Consider the following 26,833-nt stretch of genomic DNA (forward strand, 5'->3'; position numbering starts at 1 on the left):
TTTTTATGTCAACTTGACAAATGTTTACTGGACGCTGGACCCCATGGAGCTGTTGGGAATGTAATATTTGAAAGGAACATCATCCGTCATGCCATTTTTTTGGATAAAACAGAAAGCACCAAAAGAAAGGGCCTGGGGAAGGGTGTGGTACCTTGATTTTGGCACCCAGCATCTCAGCAGCATCCTTCTCCCGCCGCAGGTCCTCCATCTTCTTCTCCTTCTCCTTCAGCAGCCTCATCTTCTCCTCTGCAACCAAGCTGTGGTCCTCTACAATGGCCCGCTTCTCAATCTCCAGTTTTTCTTGCTGTTCCCGCCAGTAATCATCCTTATCATCCCCTTCCTCCTCACCCTCTTCTCCCTCCTCCTCCTCCTCCTCCCCGCCCCCACCACTGCCACCACCTTCCCTCCGCTTCTCTCGCCTCTTCCTCCTGCCAATGGACCGTTTTTCCAGCTGGGCCTTGAGCCGAGCAATCTCTTCCTGGAATTCTCGAAGGAGGGCATCTTTTGGGTCCTCATTGACCCTTGGCTTGTTCTTAATGTTTTTGGCACGGTTGGCATATCTCAGAGTGGTCAGAGTCTCTTCTACATTGTACGAGGCAGGTCCCACGTTGGCTACCATCACAGTTTTAGCATTGCCACCAAGAGAATCTTGGAGGAGCCTGGTCAGCTTTGAGTCCCGATAAGGAATGTGAGTGCTTTTGCCGTCCACCAGGGCAGAGATGACATTACCTAAGGCTGAGAGGGACAGATTGATCTTGGTCGCTTCCTTGAGTCTCTCTCCTTGTGCACCAGTCTTGGCTTGCCGTTCGCTGCCAGCGAGATCCACAAGGTTCAATTTCCCTACACGGATATGATTTTCTCCATCAAGGCCCACCTCACTGCACTCAATGGTGATCACAAAAATTGCATGAGAGCGTGAGCTGTGCTCGTTCATGTTGGTAGCACCAACCGAGCGGTTCTGGTTCCCCACGTTCATCACATGCTCTATTTCCTTCACACTCTTGGTGACAAAGGAGGACAGGTCTTTCACATACACTCCAGTGTCAGGCCTCTCTTTGAGCTCAAGCCTTTTGGTCTGATCCTTTGAGAGCAGATCTCGGATCTCTTCCTGGTAGATCTCTAAGTAAGAAGCCCTGACAAGGTACTGTTGATTCTGGGATCGAGAGATATGGGTGAAGATGTGGTCAAATGAGTTAGGGATGACTCCTCTTTTCTCAGGGTCACCACGGACTCCTTCCATCGTGTAGGTTTTCCCAGTCCCAGTTTGTCCATAGGCAAAAATCGTCCCATTGAAACCCTGCAGGACAGAGTCCACAAGTGGTCGGAACGTCTCATCATAGAGTTCAAACTGCTTGGCATTCCAGTCATACACTGCATCAAAGGTGAAGGTCTTGGGCATTTCATGGGCCACTCCTTTGGGGTTCTTCACTGACACCTGCCCCAGCTTCACATCCACATCTACCACCTTATCATATGAAGCAGCCTTTTCCTTGCCATTCATGGGCCGACAGCGAACCACCACCCTGACTGACTCCGAGCTTTTTAACTTTGACATGATGAACTCTGACCGGGTCAACCTTGAGGGCTAGGAATCCAAAATGTCTCAGGATGCTAAGGTCCTAGAAAAAAAGCAAAAGTAAGTAAGAACAGTACAGTTGTTACTGAGGACTGTCACCTTCATCTTGCTAACCTTCTGACAGGTACATTTACTGTAATACACACTGTATTTTTTCACAGGATCTTAATGAGCTTCAGTGGGAAAAGTAAAAACTTTAGTCCACCAGTAGTGTGAACGAGCTTGTCCTCCCTTTGACTGATACTTTATCTTAGATTCCAGGTTGCAGCAGCTAGAAATCTTGTAAAAGCCTGGATAGCCTTATGTCCTGTTGAACTACTACAACCTCTTCAGAGAGCAATGTGGAATTATCTAGCAATACCTTTAGTTTTTTTTTTTTTTTTTTTTTTAGCAATACCTTTTGATGTAGCATTTGTATTTCTAAGAATTTATCCAACAGATAGGATACTCGTTGTGGCATCATTTGTGGTAGCAACAGACTGTGGACCACCCCAATTCCCATCAAGAGGGGCTTGACTGAATAAATTAAATATATATGTAAAAACACATGCATAGTGGAATCTTGTGCATTTACTGAAAAGAATGTGCTTGCTAGTCTAATTGTAACCCTCAGGGCACCTGGGTGGCTCAGTCAGCGAAGCATCTGCCTTAGGCTCAGGTCATGATCCCAGGGTTCTGGGATTGAGCCCCGAGTCTGGCTCTCTGCTTTGCAAGGAGCCTGCTTCTCCCTCTGCCTCTGCCTGCCACTCCCTCTGCTTGTACTCACACGCTTGCGTGCTCTCTGAAATCTTTTAAAAAATAAAAATAAATAAATGTAACCCTATATTAAGATATACTGCTACATGAAAAAAGTAGATGAGGAACAGGGTGTATAGTACTGTTAACATTGTGCGTGGGGCAGCCCCGGTGGCGCAGTGGTTTAGCGCCGCCGGCAGCCCAGAGTGTAATCCTGGAGACCCGGGATCGAGTCCCGCATCGGGTTCCCTGTATGAAGCCTGCTTCTCCCTCTGCCTGTGTTTCTGCCTCTCTCTCTCTCTGTGTCTCTATGAATAAATAAATAAAATCTTAAAAAAAAAAAAAAAGCTGGTGAAGCCAAAGCTCAGAATTTAAAAAAAAAAAAAAAAACATGGTGCGTAAGCTGGGGAATATATGCATATATGTTTATGTTTGATATGCAAAACAATATTATTAGAAGTATGCATATAAAAGTGGTACCAGTGGCAGTCTCAGCAGAGAAACTGTGGGCCTAGAGGATTCTCAGGTCAAGAGAGAGAAAATGTCACTGTACACTCATTTGTACTGTCTGGATTTCCTATCTTGTGCCAACAAGACTCTTCCATTCTAAAATCATAAACTATGGCTTGTGCAAAATGTATGCAAATAATTGAGGATGTGGTGTAATACATTACACAGAAAGCACCTATGCAACCAACAAATTGAATACAACTTGAATTCAAATAAGAAATAGGTGTTAGGGACGCCTGGGTGGCTCAGTGGTTGAGCATCTGACTTTGACTTAGGGCATGATCCTAGAGTCCCCAGATCGAGTCCCATGTCAGGTTGCCTGCATGGAGCCCGCTTCTCTCTCTGCCTGTGTCTCTGCCTCTCTCTCCCTCTGTGACTATCATAAATAAAATTAAAAAAAAAAAAATAAAAAAAAAATAGGTGTTCTTTTTTTTTTTTTTTTTTTTTTAAGTAGAGGCGCCTGCGTGGCTGTTGGTCTTAAGCAACTGACTCTTGATTTCAGCTCAGGTAGTAATCTCAGGGTTGTGAGATCAAGCCTCATGTGGGGCTCTCTGTGCTAAGCACGGAGTCTGCTGGAGAATCTCTCTCCTCTCCTTCTGTCCTCCCTCACCCCTAAAATAAACAAATAAATCTTTAAAAGAAAAAAATTTTTTAAGTAAAAACAAAAATGACAACTTCATTTGGTGCTGGAAAACTCAGGGAGCAGAAGAAAGGATGATTAAATGGGTCCTTTGGGAAGGGGTAGCAAGCAAGCAGATCAGAGTGAAGAAGAGGTACATATGAGGACCCCAAATTCCTAAAACCCTCAGTGTGGGGCATTTTTTGTTTTTTAACAGATCATTTGCCTGCTTCTCAATTCAGTGACCTCTTTAGCGACAAATCCCTCTCCTTCATGTGTTCTCTAGCCACTCAGGTCCCTGTCCACGAGGCAAGCATTATTAGATTTTTAATCTTCCTGAGCTAGTTCACGCATAGCAAGCAAATACGTACTAATACATACTTACCCCTTCCTTTTTAACACAAGCATAGAATGTTATACTCAGTAATAACACAGTGTCCTGCATATTGCTTTTCCTCACTAGACAACATATCTTGGAATTTGTTTCCTCAATAAATATATAGCTACCTTATTCTTTGACAGCAGCAAAATATTCCATTGCATGGAAGTGTCATAATTTAACCACAATCTTAGCACTTAAGCTGTTTCTGATATTTTACTGTGAAAAAAACTAGGTCCACATCCTTTCACGTGTGGGAAAATATACCTATAAGATAAATTTCTAAATGTACAACTGCTGGTTCACAGGATAGATGCATTTGTAATTTTATTTTATTTTTTTTAAAATTTATTTTATTTTATTTATGATAGTCACAGAGAGAGAGAGAGAGAGGCAGAGACACAGGCAGAGGGAGAAGCAGGCTCCATGCACCGGGAGCCCGACGTGGGATTCAATCCCGGGTCTCCAGGATCACGCCCTGGGCCAAAGGCAGGCGCCAAACCACTGCGCCACCCAGGGATCCCGCATTTGTAATTTTAATAAACACTCAGGACAGTGCTAACAATTTCTATTTCTTTCTTTCTTTCTTTCTTTCTTTCTTTCTTTCTTTCTTTCTTTATAACAATTTCTTTTTAGTTGTGAGGGTGACCTATTCCCTGCCAACAAAGGAATGGGAGAATGAGAGGCAGTGACAGGCCAGTCTATGGCTTTTGTGCTGTAGGTTAATAAAAATAGTCAATATATTTCCCCATTAAGCTTTTATTAAAAATCCTGCTGCTGCTAAGCACATGGACACATGAGAAGTTACTTTCTATACTTCTCTAGTTGTTATAGGTAATAAAATAATGTCTAGAATAAAGAGCCAGGGCAGCCCCGGTGGCGCAGGGGTTTGGCGCCGCCTGCAGCCTAGGGTGTGATCCTGGAGACCCGGGATCGAATCCCACGTCGGGCTCCCGGTGCATGGAGCCTGCTTCTCCCTCTGCCTCTGCCTGTGTCTATGCCTCTCTCTGTGTGTCTATGAATAAAAATCTTAAAAAAAAAAAAAAAAAAAAAAAAGAATAAAGAGCTAGAAGACCTCTAACCCTCCTGGAACCCATTTTCTGTAAAATTGGTAAAACAGGGATAATTCTCCTTCCTTATGGATGATTGTGAGACTCAGAGGTACTTACAAAGGTGGAAATACTTTATGAACTAATATAAAGCTGGATTAAAATGAACTGATACAGATTCATCCAAAACCCTCGCCAAACGGTCATTCCAGAGATTATTGGTGAGTCCTTTTATTCTCTTGTTCAGTTTGTAGTTGTCATCCTAAAAAAAATCGATTAAACTGAGACCCAAATACCTAATCAGTGTTCAATTAGAAGTGAAGCTCAAGCCATTTAAGGACAACCATGTAAAAGAGAGTCCCTCATTCCTCACCTTCAACATGCTATTACAATTTTAACTAATGATAAGAAAGAACGAGATGTTAGAATGGCCAGTCTGTTTACTGTGTCTCCCTTTCTCTTCTGGGGCAATGGCCCCCAGGCTACTACTGCAGTCGATCCCTTGCCTATCTCTACCTCCATGTCAGCAGAGACCTGCAAAAGCTGTCCAGGTGCCAGGCTCAAACCCCAGCCCCCTGAGCCTCCTGTGGAGAGGCCTCTGCTGTTGCGCATGGGATGGTTTACACAAAGTCCTAGACCCAGTGTAAGAAATGTAAGGGGTGGGAATGAGGGGATGCTTGGCTGGCTCAGCTGGTAGAGTCTGCAACTCTTGATCTCAGGGTCATGAATTTGAGCCCCACTTTGGGTGGAGATTACTTAAATAAATAAAACTTAAAAGAAAAAGAAAGAAAGAAATGTGAGGGGGTTAAGTGGAGAATGTGTCAGTGGAGAGACCAATTTTTCTGCATGGCACACCCCTGAAGAGGTAGTTTTTACCTATCAAAACAATGAGGCCCCAAGCTTGTTTAAAAAAAAAAAAAACCTGCAGCAGGGTGACCTTGACATTCAGCTGCTTGTGTTAGGGCACCGTATGTTTTTTGAGCTCTCCAAAACGATAAAAAACAAAGGAATGATAATGACCTACAATCATGTTTAAAATGTTTTAAAAAGAAAGAATTCCCAAAGCCTGCGTCCCCTTAATTAAATCTCAACTCAGAACACAGAACACCATTTCTTTTCAGAGCTCACTGAGCTCCACTGCACTAGTCATGTATTATTGACGTAGTGCTTCAGGAAGATGGGCTAATTTAATTTCCTGCCACCAGGGCTTAAAAACTTGCTCTGGGTCCTCCTCAAAGGAGAGGGTTTTCTTGGAAGGATGCCCTGACACTCTTTCTTTACTTTATTACCTTCCTTACTCTCCTTCTAGCAGGTCTAATTACAGTGATAAATCTTTAAAGGAACTCACAGTATTGCCAGGAAAAAAGCAACCACAGGTCAGCAGCTCGTCACCTTCATCCTGAATACCTTTTCTGTTAGAACCTGTCATTCCAACAACCACTGTTTGGCCACTACACATGAAAAACCGAGTTTCTCCCCAACTTCACCTCTTTTGTCCACTGAGGAAGTCAGTTACACATTTCTCATGGCAATGACACTCTTCCAGATCATTCTCCAGCTCTTATATTTGGATTAATGCACCTTTACCTTTGCTAGTTGTCAAGGAGTCTTACCTCAAATTCTAGAACCAGGTGTGGATTGGATTCTTACTAACTATTGGCTTCCTATAAAAATTCTGGGACAGAGGTCACAAACTCATCACATTCTACCTGAAACATTTTATTTGTTAAAAAAAAAAAAAAAAAAAAAAAAAAACTCATAGCAGCCCAGGTGGCTCAGCGGTTTAGCGCTGCCTTCAGCGCAGGTTGTGATCCTGGAGACCCGGGATGGAGTCCCATGTCAGGCTCCCTGCATGGAACCTGCTTCTCTCTCTGCCTGTGTCTCTGCCTCTGTCTCTCTCTCCCTGTGTATCTCATGACTAAATAAATAAAATCTTTAAGAAAAAAGCTCAGAAATTCCACTTGTATTTACATGTATGTCTTAGTGAAAAACCTTTACGCATGTACACAAGGAAACATGGACAAGGATGCTTCCAACAGCAGGTTAAAATAGAAAAACTGGAAACAACCTAAATATCTATTTTCAGGGATGCCTGGGTGGCTCAGTGATTGAGCGTCTGCCTTCGGCTCAGGGCGTGATCCCAAAGCCCCGGGATCAAGTCCCACATCGGGTCCCTGCATGGAGCCTGCTTCTCCCTCTGCCTCTGTGTCTCTCCATCTCTAATGAATAAATAAATCTTTAAAAAAATTAAAAAATTTGCAGGGGAATTGAAAGATAACATATGGCAAAATCATATCATAGACACTATACAATTCAGTAGGTAAAAGGAATAAATTAGAGCAGGGGTCAGCAAACTATAGCCCATGGGCCAAATGCAGCCCACAGTCTGTTTTTGTAAATATAATTTTATTGGAACATAGTCGTACCCCTTTGTTTACATATTATCTATGGCTACACTAGTTATAAAATGGCAGAGTTGAGTAGCTGTAACAGAGACAGTCTGGCTCACAAAACCTAAAATATTTACTGCCTAATCTTTTATAGAAAAAGTCTGCCAACTTTGAATTAGACATATATATTTACATGGATAAACAGGCTGAATGAAAAAGCAAGTGCAGAGTGATAATTATGATTAAAAATTTATAAAATATGGTGCCCGTGGAGTTGCATTTACTTATATGTAAGTATTAAAAAATGGGATAGAAAGATACAAAACAACTTATGATAGCAGCTGCCCAAATTGGGGAGAGGGAGAGGTAGAGAATGGGATTAAAAATGGGAAGGATTGGGCAGCCCAGGTGGCTCAGCAGGTTGCGCCTGCCTTCGGCCCAGGGCGTAATCCTGGAGACCTGGGATGGAGTTCCATGTTGGGCTCTCTGCATGGAGCCTGCTTCTCCCTCTGCCTGTGCCTCTGCCTCTCTCTCTGTGTCTCTTATGAATAAATAAAATCTTTTTTAAAAATGGGAAGGATATTTCACTTTTATCTGTAATATTTTATCATTTCTCTTAAAAAAAAAAAAAAAGCAAACAAACAGGGAGGTACACCTAGCTGGCTTAGTTGGTGGAGCATGCGGCTCTTAATCTCACAATTGCGAGTTTGAACCCCACATTAGGAGTAAAGTATACTTAAAAAACAAAACAAAACAAAAACAGGGAAAAGAGGTTTGAAGAAAGTAAGAGAAAATGTAAACAGCTGTCAATTCTGATTGTTTCTCATATTCTCTGAATGTTCAAAATTTTCTCAAAAACAAAAACCTACCAATTTTACATTTTATTTATTTATTTTAAAGATTTTATTTATTTATTTATTTATTTATTTATTTGAGACACACACACACACACACACACACAGAGAGAGAGGCAGAAACACAGGCAGAGGGAGAAGCAGGCTCCATGCAGGGAGCCCGATGTGGGACTCGATCCCAGGTCTCGGATCACACCCTGGGCTAAAGGCAGGCGCTAAACCACTGAGCCACCAGGGCTGCCCAGTTTTACATTTTAAAAAACAAAGTTTTTTTGCTTTTCTTAAAGAATGGTAATATCTGACAACCCCTGGCCCATGCCCTAACTGGCAGCAACGGGAGCTGAGAAACAGCTGCCTCTTTGGAGGACCTGACCTCTCCAATCCTCCCCAAACCTGCTCCCTACTGTCTCACTCCTGGCATGCTTTGCCCATTTGTACTTCCTGCCTGGCTCCTATAGGCCTCTCTGTCTATAACCAAATTCATGTACATATGATCTGATTAGAAAGGCTCGCCATGCTAGCCCATCTTTTTATTTTTTTTTTTAAGATTTTATTTATTTATTCATAGAGACAGACAGAGAGAGAGAGAGAGAGAGAGAGAGAGGCAGAGGGAGAAGCAGGCTCCATGCAGGGAGCCCGACGTGGGACTTGATCCAGGGTCTCCAGGATCACACCCTGGACTGAAGGCGGCGCTAAACCGCTGCACCACCAGAGCTGCCCTAGCCCATCTTTTTATTTTTTTATTTTTTATTTTTATTATTATTATTTTTTTAGCCCATCTTTTTAAATGACATTTACCAAGGTTCTTTAATGACATGGAAAATGCTTATCATAAAGCAGTTTACAAAGTTGAATGCATATAATCACAATTTTCTAAAAATAAGACACATGAAAACATCAACAGTGGTCCATTTTGGGTGATGGGACTATAGGTGATTTCCCCTGCTTCCTCAACAATCCTGTATTTTCCAAATATTCTTTCATGAGCATGTGGTATCTTCAAATGGGAAAAAATAAAGGTCTGGCAATTCACCAGAAACACCCCTGCAAGGAGGAGCAATCTGCAGGCGCAGAGTGCATACTAATGCATCTTTAATCAATGCATTCCAACACAGTGTCCTCTAAGATCATACCAGGCAACCACCTGCCAACCGCCTGGCCTGAAGTTCAAGGACTCAGAGTATCTGGAAGGCAGCTAAAGCCACAGATCACGTGGGCCATCTGAAAAAACACTGCAACTCTCAGGCAAGAAGATAAAGCAACTCCCTATTAACTATCCCAAAACAACTCCCTGTGCAAGTTTCTCTCAGGGGAAGCAGCTGCTTCTACTGTGTATCCACCTCATCACCATCAACACCACTCTCTCACAATGGCTGCTAATTGGGTTGAAGTACTATGACTCCTTATTTGCAATCCCTGAACTACCCCTAGAGAGCAAGTCCAATTCTGGGCCTCTTGTTCCTATAATGGCCAGTTATCAAAATGTGAGTTACATAATTTTTAAAGCAAGATTATTCATCTCCTTTTGAAAAATAACATCATTGCCCTGCAGAACTTTAAAAAGGACATAGATTTGTGTTGAGGGAACACTTCTATATATGCTCATATATGCATAAAATATATTTGAAGGGATATTCATGAGCCAGATACCAGTATCAGTTGCCTGTAGGGAAAGAGCTGTCTGGTGAGGGCCAAGAGTAGGAGGGAGACTTTGCATGTATACCGTTTGGACCTCTTCAGTTTTAAGTCATGGGAATATATTGTGTGATCAGAAAAATAAAATTAGGGGAAAAATGAAATGGAAAAATCTTGTGAAATTAATTAGTAAACTAATATCCAGATATTAAAATTCATCCTTTTCTTCTTTTTCATCTATCTAGTTTCACGGATCACCATAAATATAAGGTAATAAAAATGCTTTGGGATGCCTGGCTGGCTCAGTCGGAGCGTGTGACTCTTGATCTCGGGATCGTGAGTCTGAGCCCCACACTGGGTGTAGAGATTACTCATAAAAATAAATAAGTAACTTTAAAAAGAAAAAAGGAAAAAATGTTTTACTTGATGAACAAAGGGCCCTAGAAGTAAAAGTACTTATCTCAACTTTATGGTTAAGTGTCATAAAAGAGCTTCCATGAGGTCGATGGTAATGGCATCTTTAACATTCTAATGTCATTGTGGCCTGTTAGGTAGCCTCAGCCCTAAAAGCATTTAAAGCAAAGATGTCAAAATACTAGACTAATTAAATATAGTCTGTTGTTATTACAGGCAATGTTTATAGCCAGACAGTTGTGCGAACTGTCTAAAATCCTGTAAACTGTCCCTTATGGTACATATATACATATGGTACATATGAGAGCCGTAGCTTCTCAAACTGGCATAGACTATTTGAGAAGAATTGAGTAATCAATATCTTGATCAATCCATTGAAATGTAATACTCAAAATGTTATAATCCCTGGAAACAGCCACTCCCATTTTTTAGAATTATTTTAAGGATATCAATAACCGAATATATGTGCAAGATGTACATATATGTCTATAATGATTTACAGTACCATCTCTAATCACCTAAATACTCATCAATAAAGGATTGGTTAAGATACATCTCTACAGTGGGAAATTATGCAATCACTAAAATGACAATACACCTCTAGGTATTTACTTATAGGAAGATGTTCATGGCATTTTGCTGAGTGAAAAAAAGCAGACTACCAAACAGAAGAGTTATTATGATGTGATTTATGTTTACATGTGGACATGCACATGTGCAAAGAAAGATATGGGGTAAAGAGTGTAAAGTCAGGGTTAAAAGCATGAACTTTAGTGTTCAACAAGACAGGGTTTGAATTTCTGCACTGCCACTTAGCTACAAAATCTTGAGACAGTTACATAATTCATAGTTTCTTACATAAAATGCAGTTAATGACACCTACCTTGGGACACCTCAGTGGCTTAGCAGTTGAGTGTCTGTCTTCAGCTCAGGGCTTTTTGTGGGGGGCCTGCTTCTCCCTCTGCCTAGGTCTCTGCCTCTCTCTGTGTGATTTTCATGAATAAATAAATATAATATTTTTAAAAATAACACCTACCTTAAAGAAATAGTCTATGGATTACATAAACTAATAAATGCTCAGTGCTTAGCCTAGCATAAGATGTGTAATGAACACTCATAGAATGCAAACATTGATCTAGGGAGTGAGCTTGCAAGTGATTTTTTTTTTCTTTCTCTGGCCTTTTTGATAGGTGCATATATTTTGTTTCTTATAATCAAGTGGGAGGACAGCAATAAAGCTATTTTTTAAAAGATTTTATTTATTTATTCATAAGAGAGACAGAGAGGGAGGCAAAAACACAGGCAGAGGGAGGAGCAGGTTCCATGCAGGGACCCCAATGTGGAACCTGATCCCGGGACTCCAGGATCACACCCTGAGCCAAAGGCAGATGCTCAACCAGTGAGCCACCCAGGCGTCCCAAAGCTATTTTTTCTTTGGGGGAAAAATGTCTAGCACCTTGATTTCAGGTTAAGTATCTTAGGAAGAGAGCCTACTTATCTGGAGAGAAACCTACAAAGGTCACATACAAGAAACATGAACAAATAAATTCCTGTCCTGAATTCAAATGGGCACCAGGCATGATAACCCAAACAGCCAAACAAAGAAAGCATTGATCGAGGGGGGGAAAAGATGGGGGAAAAATCCTTTTTCTTTTTATTTGGGGGGGGTGTAATCCAATTGTGAGACATTCATAAAAATATATTCAAATCTAGAGGATAGGGCAGCCCTGGTGGCTCAGCGGTTTAGTGCTACCTGCAGCCCAGGGCATGATCCTGGAGACCCAGGATCAAGTCCCACGTCAGGCTCCCTGCATGGAGCCTGCTTCTCCCTCTGCCTGTGTCTCTGCCTCTCTGCCTCTCTCTCTCTCTCTCTCTCTCTCTCTCTCTCTGTGTCTCTCGTGAATAAATAAATAAAAATCTTTAAAAAAAAATCTAGAGGATACTTCTCATTAGAATCAGTGTAGGTTTGGGGTTTTGTTGTATTTAATAGTCACAACTCATAGTTTAGCAAGAGTTTCATGTATATTCCTAATCTAATCCTCAAAATCACCTTAGGAGGCATAGTATTAGCCTTATTTTAAAAATAAGAATGGGAGGTTCAGAGAAATTTTTTGCTCAAGGTCTCACAACAATTAAGTAGAACAGTCAGGATTCAAATCTAGGCTTATCTTATTTAAAGACCTACATATGAACTTATTCTTTATTTTTTTAAGAGTTATTTATTTATTTATTTATTTATTTATTTATTTATTTATTTATTCATGAGAGACACAGGCAGAGGGAGAAGCAGGCTCCATGCAGGGAGCCCGAGGCGGGACTCGATCCCGGGTTCCCAGGATCAGGCCCTGGGCTGAAGGCAGCACTAACTGCTGAGCCACCCAGGCTGCCCATATGAACTTATTCTTAATACACACATATTTATGTCTGCATCAATATATGCATAGATTAAAACAATTCAAGCTGTACAGGTAAGTTACAATAAACAAGTAATATTCTTCCTATGCCTTGGGGAGATACTCAATGCATTTGCAAGCATTAATGTATCTGTATTGTTCTCCCACCATTTTTTCTTCCCCCCCTTTTTTAAAATAAAGTGGAAGTATACTATGTAACATTCTCCATCTTACTTTATAGATCATTGAGGCAAATTCTGTACCACCTCCTCCTTTAAACAGCTGCCCAGATGTCATGGTGTAGTTGCTTTATAACATATTTGATGGGGCACCTGACTGGCTGAGTCAGCAGAGCATGCAACTCTTGATCTCAGGGTCAAGAGTTCCAGCCCCACAGTGGTGTAGGGTTTACTTAAAATAAAATAAATTTATAATGTATTTGATTATTCTGTTACTAAGGGATTTTTTCATGGTTTCTGGTCTTTTGGTACTATAAACAATGCTACAGTGAATATCCTGAAAATAGACCTTTAACTACAGGGAGGAGTAGTTAGCAGGATCCATTCCCAGAGGTGTAAAGCTATACATGTTCCTTTTTGATAGAGGGTGCCATCTTGCTCCCTTCCCCCACTGTCTCACTAATCCCCCCAATACCAGTGCACCCTGTTGTCTATACCCACTTAACATATAGAACTTACACTCATAACCACCACGAGGCTATGAAGCTGGAAAAGCCTTCCTGCCAGGGACTTCTCATTGCATATACTAAGCCAGGAAAGAAACAAAGATGTTTCTCTGCTAAAAATGTACACTCTGTTGATGTAAGACACTTAAAATCAACCAAATATAACACTTGGTGCTTGACTGGGGCCCTTTTTGGAACTTGATTCATATGAACCAACTATTACAAAATGTATGAAACAACCAACGGCATTTGAACACTGGATATTAGATGACGTTAAAGAATTATTATTACTTTTTTTAAGTGTGAAGATGGTGTTTTTTTTTAAAGACTTATTTATTCATTTATTTATGATAGACATAGAGAGAGAGAGAGGCAGAGACACAGGAGGAGGAAGAAGCAGGCTCCATGCCGGGAGCCCAATGTGGGACTCGATCTCGGGGCTCCAGGATCACGCCCTGGGCCAAAGGCAGGCGCTAAACCGCTGAGCCACCCAGGGATCCCAGATGGTGTTTTTTTTAAAGAAAGTTCCTACTTTTAGGCATACACATAAAAGTGCTTTCAGATAAAGTTCTGTGCTGTCTGGGATCACAATAAACCAGAGTGGGGCGGGTTGGATGGGAGGTTATTGGTAGAACAGAAGTGCCATGTGCTGATAACTGCTAGAGGTGGGTAATGGGTTCATGGTTCATTATACTATTCTATTTTTATGTATGCTTAAAATTTCTCAAAATGAAAAAAAAATGCCTTTTGACCAACAGCTTTTCTTTTTTTTTCTTTTCTTTTTTCTACTTTTAGGAAATGTTTAATTGTGGTTTAAAAAACCCACACTCATATAAAATGTACCCTCTTAACCATTTTTAAGTGTACAGTTCAGTAGTGTCAATTACATCCACATTGTTGTACAACAGATCTCTAGAACTTTTTCATCTTGCCAGACTGAAACTCTATACCTATCAAACAAAAACTCCCCATTTCCCCCTCTCCCCAGTCCCTGGAAACTACCACTCCACCTCCCTATTATAGCATGGAACAAGATTGCCTTGTTTTTTAAGGCTAAATAATATCCTATTGTATGTATATGCCACATTTTTTAAATCCACTGACCTGTGCATGGACATCTGAACTACTACCACCTCCTGGCTATTCTGAATAATGCTGTAGTGAACATAGGTGTATTCTACTCAATGACTTTTCATTCTTTAAAAAATATTTATTTATTTATTTATTTATTATTTATTTATTTAAGAGAGAGAGAGCGTGCGCGCCGTGCGTTCATGAACAAGCAGAAGGAAAAGAGAAAACACATCTCAAGTAGACTCCCCGCTCGATCCCAGGACCCTAAGATCAAGACCTGAGCCAAAATCAAGAGTCAGAGGCTTAAAAAAAAAAAAAGAGTCAGAGGCTTATTAACCGTTTGAGCCATCCAGGCTTCCCTTAAGGACTTCTCATTTTAATCAGACTGCCTTTCAACTGGGTAGAGAGCCAGCACAAAATCTACATTTTAAAGAGGGAAGTGGTCTGGACTAAAGATTCAGGGACACCTGAGATTGAAAACCATTTTTTTTTTAATTTAAATTCAATTTGCCAACATATAGTATGACACCGAGTGCTCATCCCATCAAGTGCCCTCCTTAGTGCCCTTCCCCCAGTTACCCCATCCCAATTCTACCCTCCTGAGCTCTGGGGCTCTGCACAAGTTCCTCCACCTTTCTCAGTCTATTTGCTCATCTGTAAAACGAGAAGACCACCAATACCCTGCTGCTTGGGGTTGTGTGAGGATTAGAAGAGACAAGCATTACAGTGCCTGGCCCACAGGAGGTGCTTTAGAGGAGAAAAATTTAGAGGAGAAAAATCCTGAGATGGGGAGAGGGAAGTAACATGACATACCAAGTTAATAAGTGGCAAAATACTCAGAAACCAGGTCTACCTGGCTCCAAAGTTCATGGCCCTTTTTTCCATACAGCCCAAGATATCAGTCGTTGGGTTGCCTCTTCACATTTTTTTTTTACCATCTCCATGCACCACCTGTATTATTATTTACTCAAGGTTTTTCTTTAAACCTACTTTCTTTTAATCCAAATTTATTTTTATTATTTTTATTTTTTTTTCCAAATTTATTTTTAAAAGAAACTTTTTATCACTTCATGAATAAAAAATCAGTATCACTTGCTGTAAATAGAAGGTAACTATGAAAATAAATATAAGGACATACAACGTTACTAAATTCTAGCTATATACTGTGGCTTCTCTAAGGGCTGAGGTCTCATCACCTCTGGTTAGAAAGCCAGCTTAGCAAGTGTTAGACAGGAACCAAACAAATATTCTCCTTGACACAGTCAGAAGAACTAAATGAGTTTAAAAGGGAATAATGCTCAGGGTACCAGGTGGCACAATCGGCTAAGGTTAAGTCCAACTCTTGGTTTCAGCTCAGGTCCTGATCTCAGGGTCCAGACACAGAGCCCTGCTTGAGCTCTGTACTCCATGCTGAAGCGTGGTCAGCTTAGAGTTTCTCTCTCCCTTTCTTCCATCCCTCCCCACTCCCCTGCACTCAGGCTCTCACTCAAATAATGAATAAATCTTGAAAAACAAAAAAAGAGGGGGCAGTGCCTGGGTGGGTCAGTTGGTTAAGGGTTAAGTGTCTGCCTTTGGTTCAGGTTATAATCTCAGGGTCCTGGGGTCGAGCCCCACATCAGGCTCTCTGTTGAGTGCAGAGCCTGCTTCTCCCTTTCTCTTTGCCTGCTGCTCTGCCTACTTGTGCAAGCGCTCGCTTTGTCAAATAATACTTTTTTTAAAAAAATAAAAAATAAAAATAATTAAAATAAGGGGGGAAATAATGCTCACCATGCCATTCAATGTAAGTAAGGATGTGGTATTTGAGTGCCACCTAAAGTCTTCTGTTCCACCTGGTTTAACTCTGCAGAATCTAACCCCATCTAGATACCCCAAATCAGAATCCCATTTTATCAAAATTTCTAGTGATTTGTGTGTGCGTTAATGTTCGAGAAGCTCTGCCAAATGTGCTACAACTATAGTAAACAGTTCCCAAAGTCTATGAAGCAGAATTTCCTATAAATCACAGGATTTATTTCAGTAATATGATGAGTAAAATACTTAAAGAAAAAAAATCCCTCTCCAAAAGTCCAGCAATGGGGTGCCTGGATGGCTCAGTCAGTTAAGTGTCTGCCTTCAACTCAGGTCATGATCCCTGGGGCCTGAGATCAAGCCCAGAGTCGGTTCCCTGCTCAGCAGGGAGTCTGCTTCTCCCTTTCTCTCTCCTTCTGCCTTTCCCCCTGCTCTTGCTCACTCTGTCTCTCAAATAAGTAAAATCTTAAGGAAAAAAAAAAAAAGGTTCACCAGTACTGCCATCAAACGATGGCACATTTGTACCATTGTGGAATCACCATTCCACAATGGTAGCATGCTCTCACAGCTCATACAGTGCACAAACCTGACAATGTATGTACAGTACTTCTGGTTAATGTCACCAAACAACAGCCTATTCAGGGAATGGAGGGTTTAAATATGCTCATGTTCTGAGTCTTCCACATTGGGAATTCTGTATCAAAAAGAAAAGTGGATTAAGGAAAAGCAGCAAAGAGGACTGAAAAAACTTATTAGAAGATCCTTATGGTATGTGAATTATACCTCAATAGAGCCAGTTTTTATTTTTTTTATTTTATTTTTTATTTTTTATTTATTTATGATAGTCACACAGAAAGAGAGAGAGGCAGAGACACAGGCAGAGGGAGAAGCAGGCTCCATGCACCGGGAGCCCGACATGGGATTCAACCCCGGGTCTCCAGGATCGTGCCCTGGGCCAAAGGCAGGCGCTAAACCGCTGCGCCACCCAGGGATCCCTAGAGCCAGTTTTTAAAAAATACTTTTAGAGGATCCTAGTAAGATTTTAAGAAAGAAAATATACAGTTCTCCTTTAGAACTTTTTTAAGTTCTAACTTTCCCCAAAGTATTTATTTAGAATTGTTCTCTTATGAGGCTGAGAAAGAAGCAGAGATGTTCATTAGAGCACTATATGGGATTATAAAAAGCTGGAAACAAATGCCCAATCCAGGGAGAATTTACTTTGTAGTAAATGGTACATAGTAACATGAAAACATGGTTATGAAATGTTAAATGAACATTTCCAAATGCAAAATGAAAAGTCTGCTTTGGGTGGTATATTTATCTAAAAATATACCTGCAAGTAGACAAGTTTACTGAAATTGAGAGAGGATACCATTTTCACAGGTAATCCCTCCCCACTAAATTGTAATAATGTCTGCTTTTGCAACTTGATTTAGACATTGCTTTGTTAAAAACATTATTGAAGGAGGCTGCCTTTATAATTAAATTTTTTTAACAAATCATCTATTTAATTTTTTATAAGCTTCTTTTTTAAAAAAGATTTTATTTATTTATTCATGATAGACATAGAGAGAGAGAGGTAGAGACACAGGCAAAGGGAGAAGCAGGCTCCATGCAGGGAGCCTGACGCGGGACTTGATCCTGGGACTCCAGGATCGCACCCTGGGCCAAAGGCAGGCGCTAAACCACTGAGCCACCCAGGGATCCCCACAAATCATCTATTTCAAAGAAATTGTCAGAAATGCAGATAAAGGTTTACGCAAAGATATTCATCAAGTTATTCTCTGTAGCATTGTTTATAATATTTAATATTGAAACTAGCCTAAATGACAATAGGGGAAATAGGTAACAACTATACATCCCGGAGAAAAAATAATTTAAGGATATATTTGCCTTTGGATAGTAAGATGTTATAGTGGTTAGTTCTGGGTAGTGGGACTTAAAGTGAATCTTTTAAAGCATTTTTTTTTAAGTTTTTATTTTTAAGTAATCTCCACACCCAATACAGGGCTCGAACTCACAACCCTAAGATCAAGAGTCACACACTCCACTGACTGAGCCAACCAGGGACCCAAAGTGAATCTTATTTAGTCTCTTCAGGACTTTCCTCATTTTTCCTCAACAGAAATTCATTATTTTTATAATCGGGGGGAAAAAATTCTATTAAAAAACGCTGGAGGGACGCCTGTGTGGCTCAGCGGTTGACTGCCTTTGGCTAAGGGTGTGATCCTGGAATCTCGGGATCAAGTTCCACATCCAGCTCCCTGCATGGAGCCTGCTTCTCTCTTTGCCTATGTCTCTGCCTCTCTTTCTGTGTCTCTCATGAATGAATGAATGAATGAATAAATAAATAAATAATAAAATCTTTAAAAATAAAAAATGCTGGGAAACAACTAGTTAATTTAAAACGTTGGCAACTGAAGCAATAAGGAAGGAAAAACATGCTATATATTTCTTAGGCTAGAATCTGATTCGTTACTGCAGATCTTGCAAAACCAGTAACTAATTCCACCAAGAACTATCTTCTTGCGGTTGTCTTAAGTAACCCGAGCTGATATTTTATCTCACCTGAATGGAATCTTTGTGATTTACTAGCTAAGGTTTTTTGCTTAGGTTATTGAAATGTGTTATAAACTAATAATTACTGCAATCTACTATACCTCCGGAGACTGCTATGAGCTTTTAGTTTCTATTTGCTTTATTCCCACACAAAAGCCCCCAAAGCAAGCACTTCCTGGAATCACTGCTGAAGGTGATACGAAGGACCCCAGACTAGGTAAAAGCACGCATCCTGTTTCAACTCCCAATAATCTACTGCAATTTCTAGTTCCCTTGAACTTGCTTCCATTTATACACCGTGTTCAAATATGACAAAATGCAAGTGCTGCAAATATCCTGCCAAAAACTTTAAAAATAAAACCACACCCACCACAATGATCATTGGTGCTCTCTAATGCAAACCCTGATTTAAATAAATCAGCATACTAAAGATAGATCTGCCTGTGTGTGAAGAGCTCAATGCCTGCAGTGTGACAAAGTGAGAAGACACAATGTGTCACCATGACTAATTGAGCCTTAAACATGAACATCCCGAGCTGCAGTGCAGATGTGTGACACTGATAAGATGAACTGATTGCAATCAATGATCTCTGGCTGCCAAGAAATATGCTCTAAAAGCCCCACCCTGCAAGGTCTGGGTGATAGCCCAGCATGAAGTCACCAAGGAAGAAAATACCACTCAACTCCATGTTCAGTCTTCTAGGCAGGGCTGGAAAAGCCTAAGAAGGCTGTCCCAGGTCCTTATTTTGCATACACAGAAACTAAGGGCCCTAGAGGTTGAGTTATTTGCCCCAGGTCACACAGTGAACGGCAGAACTGCTACTAAAATTCTTGCCCAACCCTCCAGATCCTACCCACTTTTCACACATCCTGTGATGGCATACTTTTTGACCAAGAAATCTTTCTAAGACTCTGGGGAGATCAGGTGATGTTGAAAGGAAAATAATGAGCCCATTGGGCAGACAGGGAAAACTGAAGCACCAAAAAGCTGAATCTTTGTAGTTAGTCAGCAAGTGGTGTGGGACTTGGGCTGCTTTCTTCTCACCCATACAGATGTTATCACCACCATCAAGAAACAATGTAGGGGGGTTCCTGGGGGGCTCAGTAGGTTAAGCATCTGCCTTCAGCTCAAGTCATGGTCCTGGGGTCCTGAGATCGAGCCCCGCATCGGGCTTCCTGCTCAGCAGAGAGCCTGCTTCTCCCTCTCCCTCTGCCCCTGCTCGTGCTCTCTCTCTCTTGCTCATCCTGTCTCTTGAATAAATAAATAAAATTTAGAAAGAAAGAAAGAAACAAACAATAAGGGTAGGGCCGAATGACTCCGTACAAGCTTGCAGGTCCTACCCGTGTCAGCGGTTTGGGCCTCGAGTGTCGGGCTGCTAAGTGTGAGAGGTGGCTTATCTTATACACTGGATATCTTTTTTTTTTTTTTTTTTTTTTTTTTTTTACACTGGATATCTATTTACTGACTTATCGGCCAAGTGACTGACATCCAGATTCAGTTAAAGTAGCTCAATGGTTTTCCCCCTGATTTCTTCAAACATTCTTTGAAGACACTTTTTCATCAGCATCCGACATTAGTTACCCACGAACAGAAGAGAATGGCTCTCAAAGACAGCAGGGATGTACTACCCACCTGAAAGATGAATGAACAACTCAGTGGTAGAAGGAGCAATGGACTTGGACTCAGCAGATCTAGGAGTTATTTGACTTTTGTGTGCCTCTACTCTCCTCTTCTGAAAAGTCAGGTTCATAATAGTACCCATGTTCAGGGTTGCCTTGAGGACTAAATGAGATAACCTGTGTCAAGTACTTAAGATAGTGCTTGGCTCAATAACTGTTGGCTATTCCTATTACTTTTATTATCATTATCATTGGCAAGGCCTAGTTTTGCCATTTATTACCAAATGAGTGTACCTCAAGCTTTAACTTGCACAGGACACAACAGGGGTTCTTGGTAAAATGCAGCTTGGTATATTAGATCTAGGCCCAGATTTCTTCGTCTTCTTCTTTTTTTTTTAAAGATTTTATTTATTTATTTATTTATTTATTTATTTATTTATTTATTTATTTATTTGAGAGAGAACACGAGGAGGGAAAGCAGCAGAAAGAAAGGAGAAGCAGGGGGATCCCTGAGTGGCTCAGCGGTTTGGTGAGCATGGAGCCTGCTTCTCCCTCTGCCTGTGTCTCTGCCTCTCTCTCTTTCTCATGAATAAATAAGTAAAATCTTAAAAAAAAAAAAAAAAAAAAAAAAAAAGGAGAAGCAGACTCTCATTGTCTCACTGAGCAGGGAGCCCAATGTGGGGCTTGATCTCAGGACCTGGCATCATGGCCTGAGCCAAAGGCAGACGCTTAACCAACTGAGCCACTCAGGTGCCCCTAGGCCCAGATTTCTAACAAGCTTTCAGGAGACATAGGTATTTCTGTCACACAAAACACACTCAGAGCAGCAAGAACCTACCAAACCCAGCACCTAGCAGGTGCCTAACACTAGGGACAAAAACAAATGACCTCTTAGCATCTCAATGCCTCATCTGTAAACTGAGGATAGTACATATTCCACATGGGCTCCACTGACTGGCATTAGTCAATAAGAATGCATAGGAAAGAGCATTCTAAACAAGGCTATATAAGTGAAGGTGGTGGGATCATCAGTCTTATTATTCCTAGTATGGAACTTACAACATTGTAAAGACTAAATTTACAAAAGCCATTATTAGCATATATGAAAAAAAAAAAGGCTTGAATTCTCTTGCTCAGAAGAGATACTCCGTTCAAGAATCCTCTAGGAATTCTGGCAGAACACAACAGCTTCTCAAGGGATCCCCAAATCCAAAGCTCTGAAACTTTAGAAATGTCATTTGATGGCTAAAGAAAGAACCACTTTGGCAGGGAAACTGTGGCCATGTGAGGCACTGACAGTGAGCTTCACCAGTGATTCCATTCTCTCTCTCAGAGCCGGCCAGCCTGCTTCCAGCCTTCATCAGCCAAGATCTCAAGTCAGGACAGCAACACCAACAGCATGAGACAGATGGACACTGCCCTGGCAAAGCCCATGCCTGCCACTCCACAAACTGGCAAAGAGCCAGAGTGCAAGGAAAGCAGGGATTGCGGATGTCCAAGGTGGGGGCTTCAATGAGATGCATCTGGCTGTCTTCCTGCAGCATAAGCTGGGATCTCTTCCCCAAGGACTATAAGGTGTGATGTTTACACCTTCTGCCCCTCCAACAAGTTCAGAGTGAGCCACTGCTAATTCTTCCTCACTGGGCACCTTATCTAAAAATTCTTTCATCATTTAGGGGCAGATGGCACCACCAACATCTACCTAACTGCTCAGGCCAAAAACCCAGGAGTCATCCTTAATTCCTTCGGCTCTTTTCCCAACCACCATCCTGCTGGTTCTGACTCCAAAACACATCCTCAATCCACCCTCTGCTAGCCATCTCCACTGCTACCTCTCCAGCAGGGTACCATCACCTCTCTACTAGCCTCCTAACCTCCCTTCCAGCTGCCATGCTTATCCACCTTAAAATTCATTGGCCACACAGAGACCAAAGTGATTTAAAACAAAACAAAACAAAATATAGACTATTGTCACTCTCCTTCTTAAAGCCTTTAGAGGCTTCCCACACTTTTAGAATCAAATCAAAATCCCTTACTCTAGCCTACAAGCCCCCACCCCTCCCCATTGGCCCACCTCTCCATTCTCCCTCTCCTTTCACCTCCAACTCATCTGCTCCAGTCACTCGGAGCCTTCTTTCAGTTCCCAGAACTTACCAAGCTTGTTCCCTTGGACCCTTTACCCTAGCTGTTCCTTCTGCCACATTTCCAAATGGTTGGCCCCTTTCTGGCAACAAATCTCAGCAAAACTGTCACCACCTTAGCGGCGCCAGTGTGGTTCAGTCAGTTAAGCGTCCAACTCTTGATTTTGGCTCAGGTCATGATCTCAGAATCCTGGGATCAAGCCCCACATCAGGTTCAGTGCTCAGTGGAGAGTCTGCTTGGGATTCTTTCTCTCCCTCTCCTTCTGCCCCTCCCCCCTCATGCTCTCTCTCTCTTTCAAATTAATTAATTAATTAATTAATTAATTATATTTTTTAAAAAATCACCACCTTAGAGAGAGGCCTTCTCTGACCATCCGATTAAAGTAGCAGCACCTTAATCTCCATAAGAAGTTACTCTTTCTGTCATCACAGTCCTTATTTCTGTCCAAATTACCTTGTTCATTTATGGATTTATATTTCTGTTGCTGCCATTGGAATGTAAACTGCATGAAAGCAAGGACCTCATCTAACCATCCTGTCTCCAGGCTAGAACAGGGCCTGACACATACCAGGCGCTCAGCAAATATTGAATGAATAAAACTGAATCCAGAGCCAGAAGACCTAATTCCCAGGTGAAATGGGCCATTTACTAGCAGCATGGCTTCTCTTACCTCAGGTCCCTTGCCTGCAAAATGAGGATCTTAAATCTGCACCTTATCTTCCTTGTAGGGCTACTAATAACACCAAATGAGTGAAACTCATTTAAACACTCACTTAACTAACTTAAACACTTTTGTAAACCACTAGGTACCATGCAGACAGTACCGTATTATTACCAGCAGAAGAGAAGACTCTTTCTCAGGGACCCATACATCAGTTGTCAAAATGAAGCGTCTAACCCAGGAACCCAACAGCAGCCTAGGACACAAAAAAGATTTGAACCAGCAGTTCTACTCTGCAGTAGGGGCAAACACAAGATGTGAATTCATTTAAAGAAGTCACATTATTTGCAAAGCTAGTAATATGCAAACTAAGCTTGGAGGTCCTTGAAGTATATGGAATGGGGACTGATTTCAACACCTTCTGTTGCAGTTGGCAACAGAGGGACTTAGTACATGTTTATTCAATTGAGAGTTGGGCTACCACACCTAACATCCTACCATGAGCTTTCATCTTTCTTTGCAACCCATTGTAGCATGGAGTTATAGGCTCCTGGAGCCACCCTGTAATAATACTAACGTTTATGTTATACTCTGACAGCTACTGCTTCAAGCTTGCAGTGACCTTCTGAGGTTGACAAACCTGCTGTTAGGAGCACATACTTTAATTTTTAATTTATTCACTCACCAACCATAAATAGAATTTAAAGTATTGTATGGGTGCTATGTTAAGCCCAAATAATAATGGCTAACATTTATCAAAAATGCCAGGCACTTTACATATATTAGACTCAAATGAATCCTCACAACAGCCATACATACATGGTAGATACTATTATTATCCTCATTTTACAGATGAGGAAGCCAGCACGGAGATGAAGTCAACTGCTCAGTGGCACGCAGCTTGAAGGTGGCAGAGCCAAGCCTTGAACCCAGACAGCCGGACTCCACGCTATTAAAACGCTAGCTTGCAATCAGAATTGTACAACAGCACTGAAAGGGCCTTCAGATGTCATCTAGTCCTCTTCTTCCATTTTAAAGAGGAGGGGACTGAGGGACAGAGAAATCCTCTTTTGAATATGCCAGCTCTTTTGTGAGGTCCACATTTTGAATGATATATATTTAAATGAAGCTTTATATAAGATCTTACTTCCTGGGACACCTGGGCAGCTTAGTGGTTCTGGGCAGCTTAATGGTTGAGCATCTACCTTCAGTTCAGGTCGTGATCCCTCCGTCTTGGGATGAAGCCCCACATCGGGCTCCCTGCAGGGAGCCTGCTTCTCCATCCGCCTATGTCTCCACCTCTTTCTCTGTGTCTCTCATGAATAAACAAATAAAATCTTAAAAAAAGAAAATTAAAAGATCTTACTTCCTTGCCACTGGAAAAAAAGGCTCTAGCCATAGCGGTTAGAAAAAATGAAAGAATACACAGTGGCTTTGTAACAGCTACTGTTGAGACAGCGGGGTACAGGGGGAAATATAGGATTTACCTGTGAAATGCAGACACCACCACCACCTACCTGGCAAAGTCTAGGTGAAGATTAAGTGAGATAATGTACCCGAAAAGTGCTTCTTAATCATATACTTTCAAATAGTGATTAAGCTTTAAGCACTTTCCAAAAGACACAGGAAAAGACTCTTTTGCTCTCTGAAAGAGTCAACAAAGCCCAAGTATGTGAAAATAAGACCATAATCCCAATCACCTACAACTTGCTCTCAGGGGTTCCCACCACCAGGGCCACTTGTGCAGGTCCACATCACCTCCCTGGGTCTGAGCAGCATGGAAAAGTGAAACTGGGGGCAAGAGGATGTCAACAGCAAAGGAAGACACACAGGAGCTCGTAGTCTACACACCTAAATCCTACCAGTCCCAAAGTCATCTCCTGGAAGCCTCGCCCAAACCACCCCTCACACCTCCTGATAGCTTGTCGGGCACTTGCTTTGTGCCAAGCTACTTGACATGCCCTGTTTCACTGGCTATCTGCATGGGTTCATCAACTCGTTATACAGATAAAGAAAAGGTGGCTCAGAGATTAACTTGTCCAAGACAAGGCCACACAATTACTAACTGTAGATGCAGAGTCTCCAACTCAGACACTGTCGGCTGGAAACTGGAGCCCTGGTCCCCATTCCAGTGTGCCCTAAGAATTCTCCCTCTCCCCATTCAGGGCACTTTCAACGTACATAACTCATTATCTTAACCGCTCTGAGCATCAAGTGTCAGGAGATCCCTGGGTAAACAGTCAACTGACGCCCGACCGGGGAAGGGACCTGCCCAAGGTCACACAGCGCGCCAGGGGCAGCGGCGAGGTTCGGACCCCGGGCTCTCGCTGCGCTGCCTCTCTCCGGAGCTGGGTCTCTGACCGCGGCCCCAGAGCCCTCCGGACGGAGCCCGACGCCTCGAGGCCGGGTCGAAGGGTCGGGCCGCACCTCCGCCCGGAGGAGGAGGGGCGAGGCTGCCCGGACCTCGGAGGATGCCCGGGAGGCTGGGCAGAGGATGCTCCGGCTCGTGGAGCAGCAGAGCCAGGCGGCGGCGCCGGGGCGGGCCTCCGGGCGGATCGCTAGCGGCGGGCGCGACGGGCCTGCCCGGAGGGAGCTCGGGCCCCTCCCCGACTCACCTGCGGCGCGAGCCGACAGCGGGCGGCGGCGGCGGCGGCGGCGGCGGCGGCGGGGGCGGCGGCAAGCCCCGGGCTCAGCCATTCCCCGCTGCCCCGGATGGGGAGAGACGGCGGCCGCTCACTTCCTTAGCAACCCGGCTCAGCGACCCACTTCCTTAGCAACCGATGTCAATTTCAATAACTTTATTGGAGCACGAGCGGCGAACAGGGAAGCCGGCGCAGGGAGCGGGGCCGGGCACCGCACTGCCGCTTAGTAGGCGCCCAGCGCGCCTCGGTCCTTTCACCCACCCAGGAGGTGTGAGGCGAGCGCGCTGTGCCCTGCCTCCATCTGCCAGGCTCTCGTGCCTCAATTTCCCCATCTGTAAAATGGGACTCAGCGCCTTGGTCGAGCCACGCGAGGTCACGCGTTTTCAGCTGCCAGTTGACCTTTCCCAAAGCGCTTTCAAACCCATTATCTGACTTAAGTCCCGAACTGCTGCTAAGACTTGTAGGGTCACTCAGTCACTCAAGCCATAAAAGTTTAGGAATTACCCCTCTTTCTTCCCTCTCCTTCACTCCCTCATCCACTCACGCATCATCTCTCTGGATCTGCCTCTCAAATATTTCTCCCATCTCTCCACCTTTCTCCATCTCCAGTGCCACCCTGATACCTGCTTCCACTCATGTCCAGCCCTGCCCTGTCAAGCCGTTTTCCCCTAAGGAGCCAGGCTGATCACTTCAAAAGGTAAAATAAATCATGTCGTATTGCTGGCTTAACATCCTTTGATGGAATCTCACTGCTCTTAGAATCAAATCTAAAGCCATTATGACTTCCTACAAGATTGAGACAAGTCTGTTGCAGCCACATTGGTCTGAAAGGCTAGGTTCTAATCCACCACCACCCCCATAAAAATCCATATGCTGGGGGCCCAGGGGGGCTCAGTTAGTTAACCCTCTGACTCTTGATTTCAGCTCAAGTTTTGATCTCAGGTTCATGAGTTCAAGCCTCGTGTTCATCTCCACACTGGGCATGGGACCCACTTAAAAAAAAAAAAAATCCATATGCCATTCCTCACCAAACAGAAGCTCCACAAGAGCAGAGTCTCTATTTACCACTATAGCTGCCATGCCTAAAACCTTGCTTAGTCTATGGTAG

The 26,833-nt window shown here is 42.6% G+C and overlaps 1 protein-coding gene across 1 annotated transcript in view; it reads right to left on the reverse strand.

Annotated features, from left to right (window-relative positions):
* Nucleotides 1-25,971, reverse strand: part of KIF3B (kinesin family member 3B) — a 44,522-nt gene extending 18,551 nt beyond the window's left edge. Inside the window, exons 1-2 of the mRNA XM_072736141.1 lie at nt 25,699-25,971; nt 152-1,619 (exon numbers count right to left, since the gene is read on the reverse strand). Coding sequence (XP_072592242.1) covers nt 152-1,555 — 1,404 coding nt within the window. The 5' untranslated portion in view covers nt 1,556-1,619; nt 25,699-25,971. The remainder of the gene's footprint in view (nt 1-151; nt 1,620-25,698) is intronic.
* Nucleotides 25,972-26,833: the final 862 nt, after the last annotated feature.

The sequence above is a fragment of the Vulpes vulpes genome, chromosome 14, assembly GCF_048418805.1.
Source record: "Vulpes vulpes isolate BD-2025 chromosome 14, VulVul3, whole genome shotgun sequence".
Classification (NCBI taxonomy): Eukaryota; Metazoa; Chordata; class Mammalia; order Carnivora; family Canidae; genus Vulpes; species Vulpes vulpes.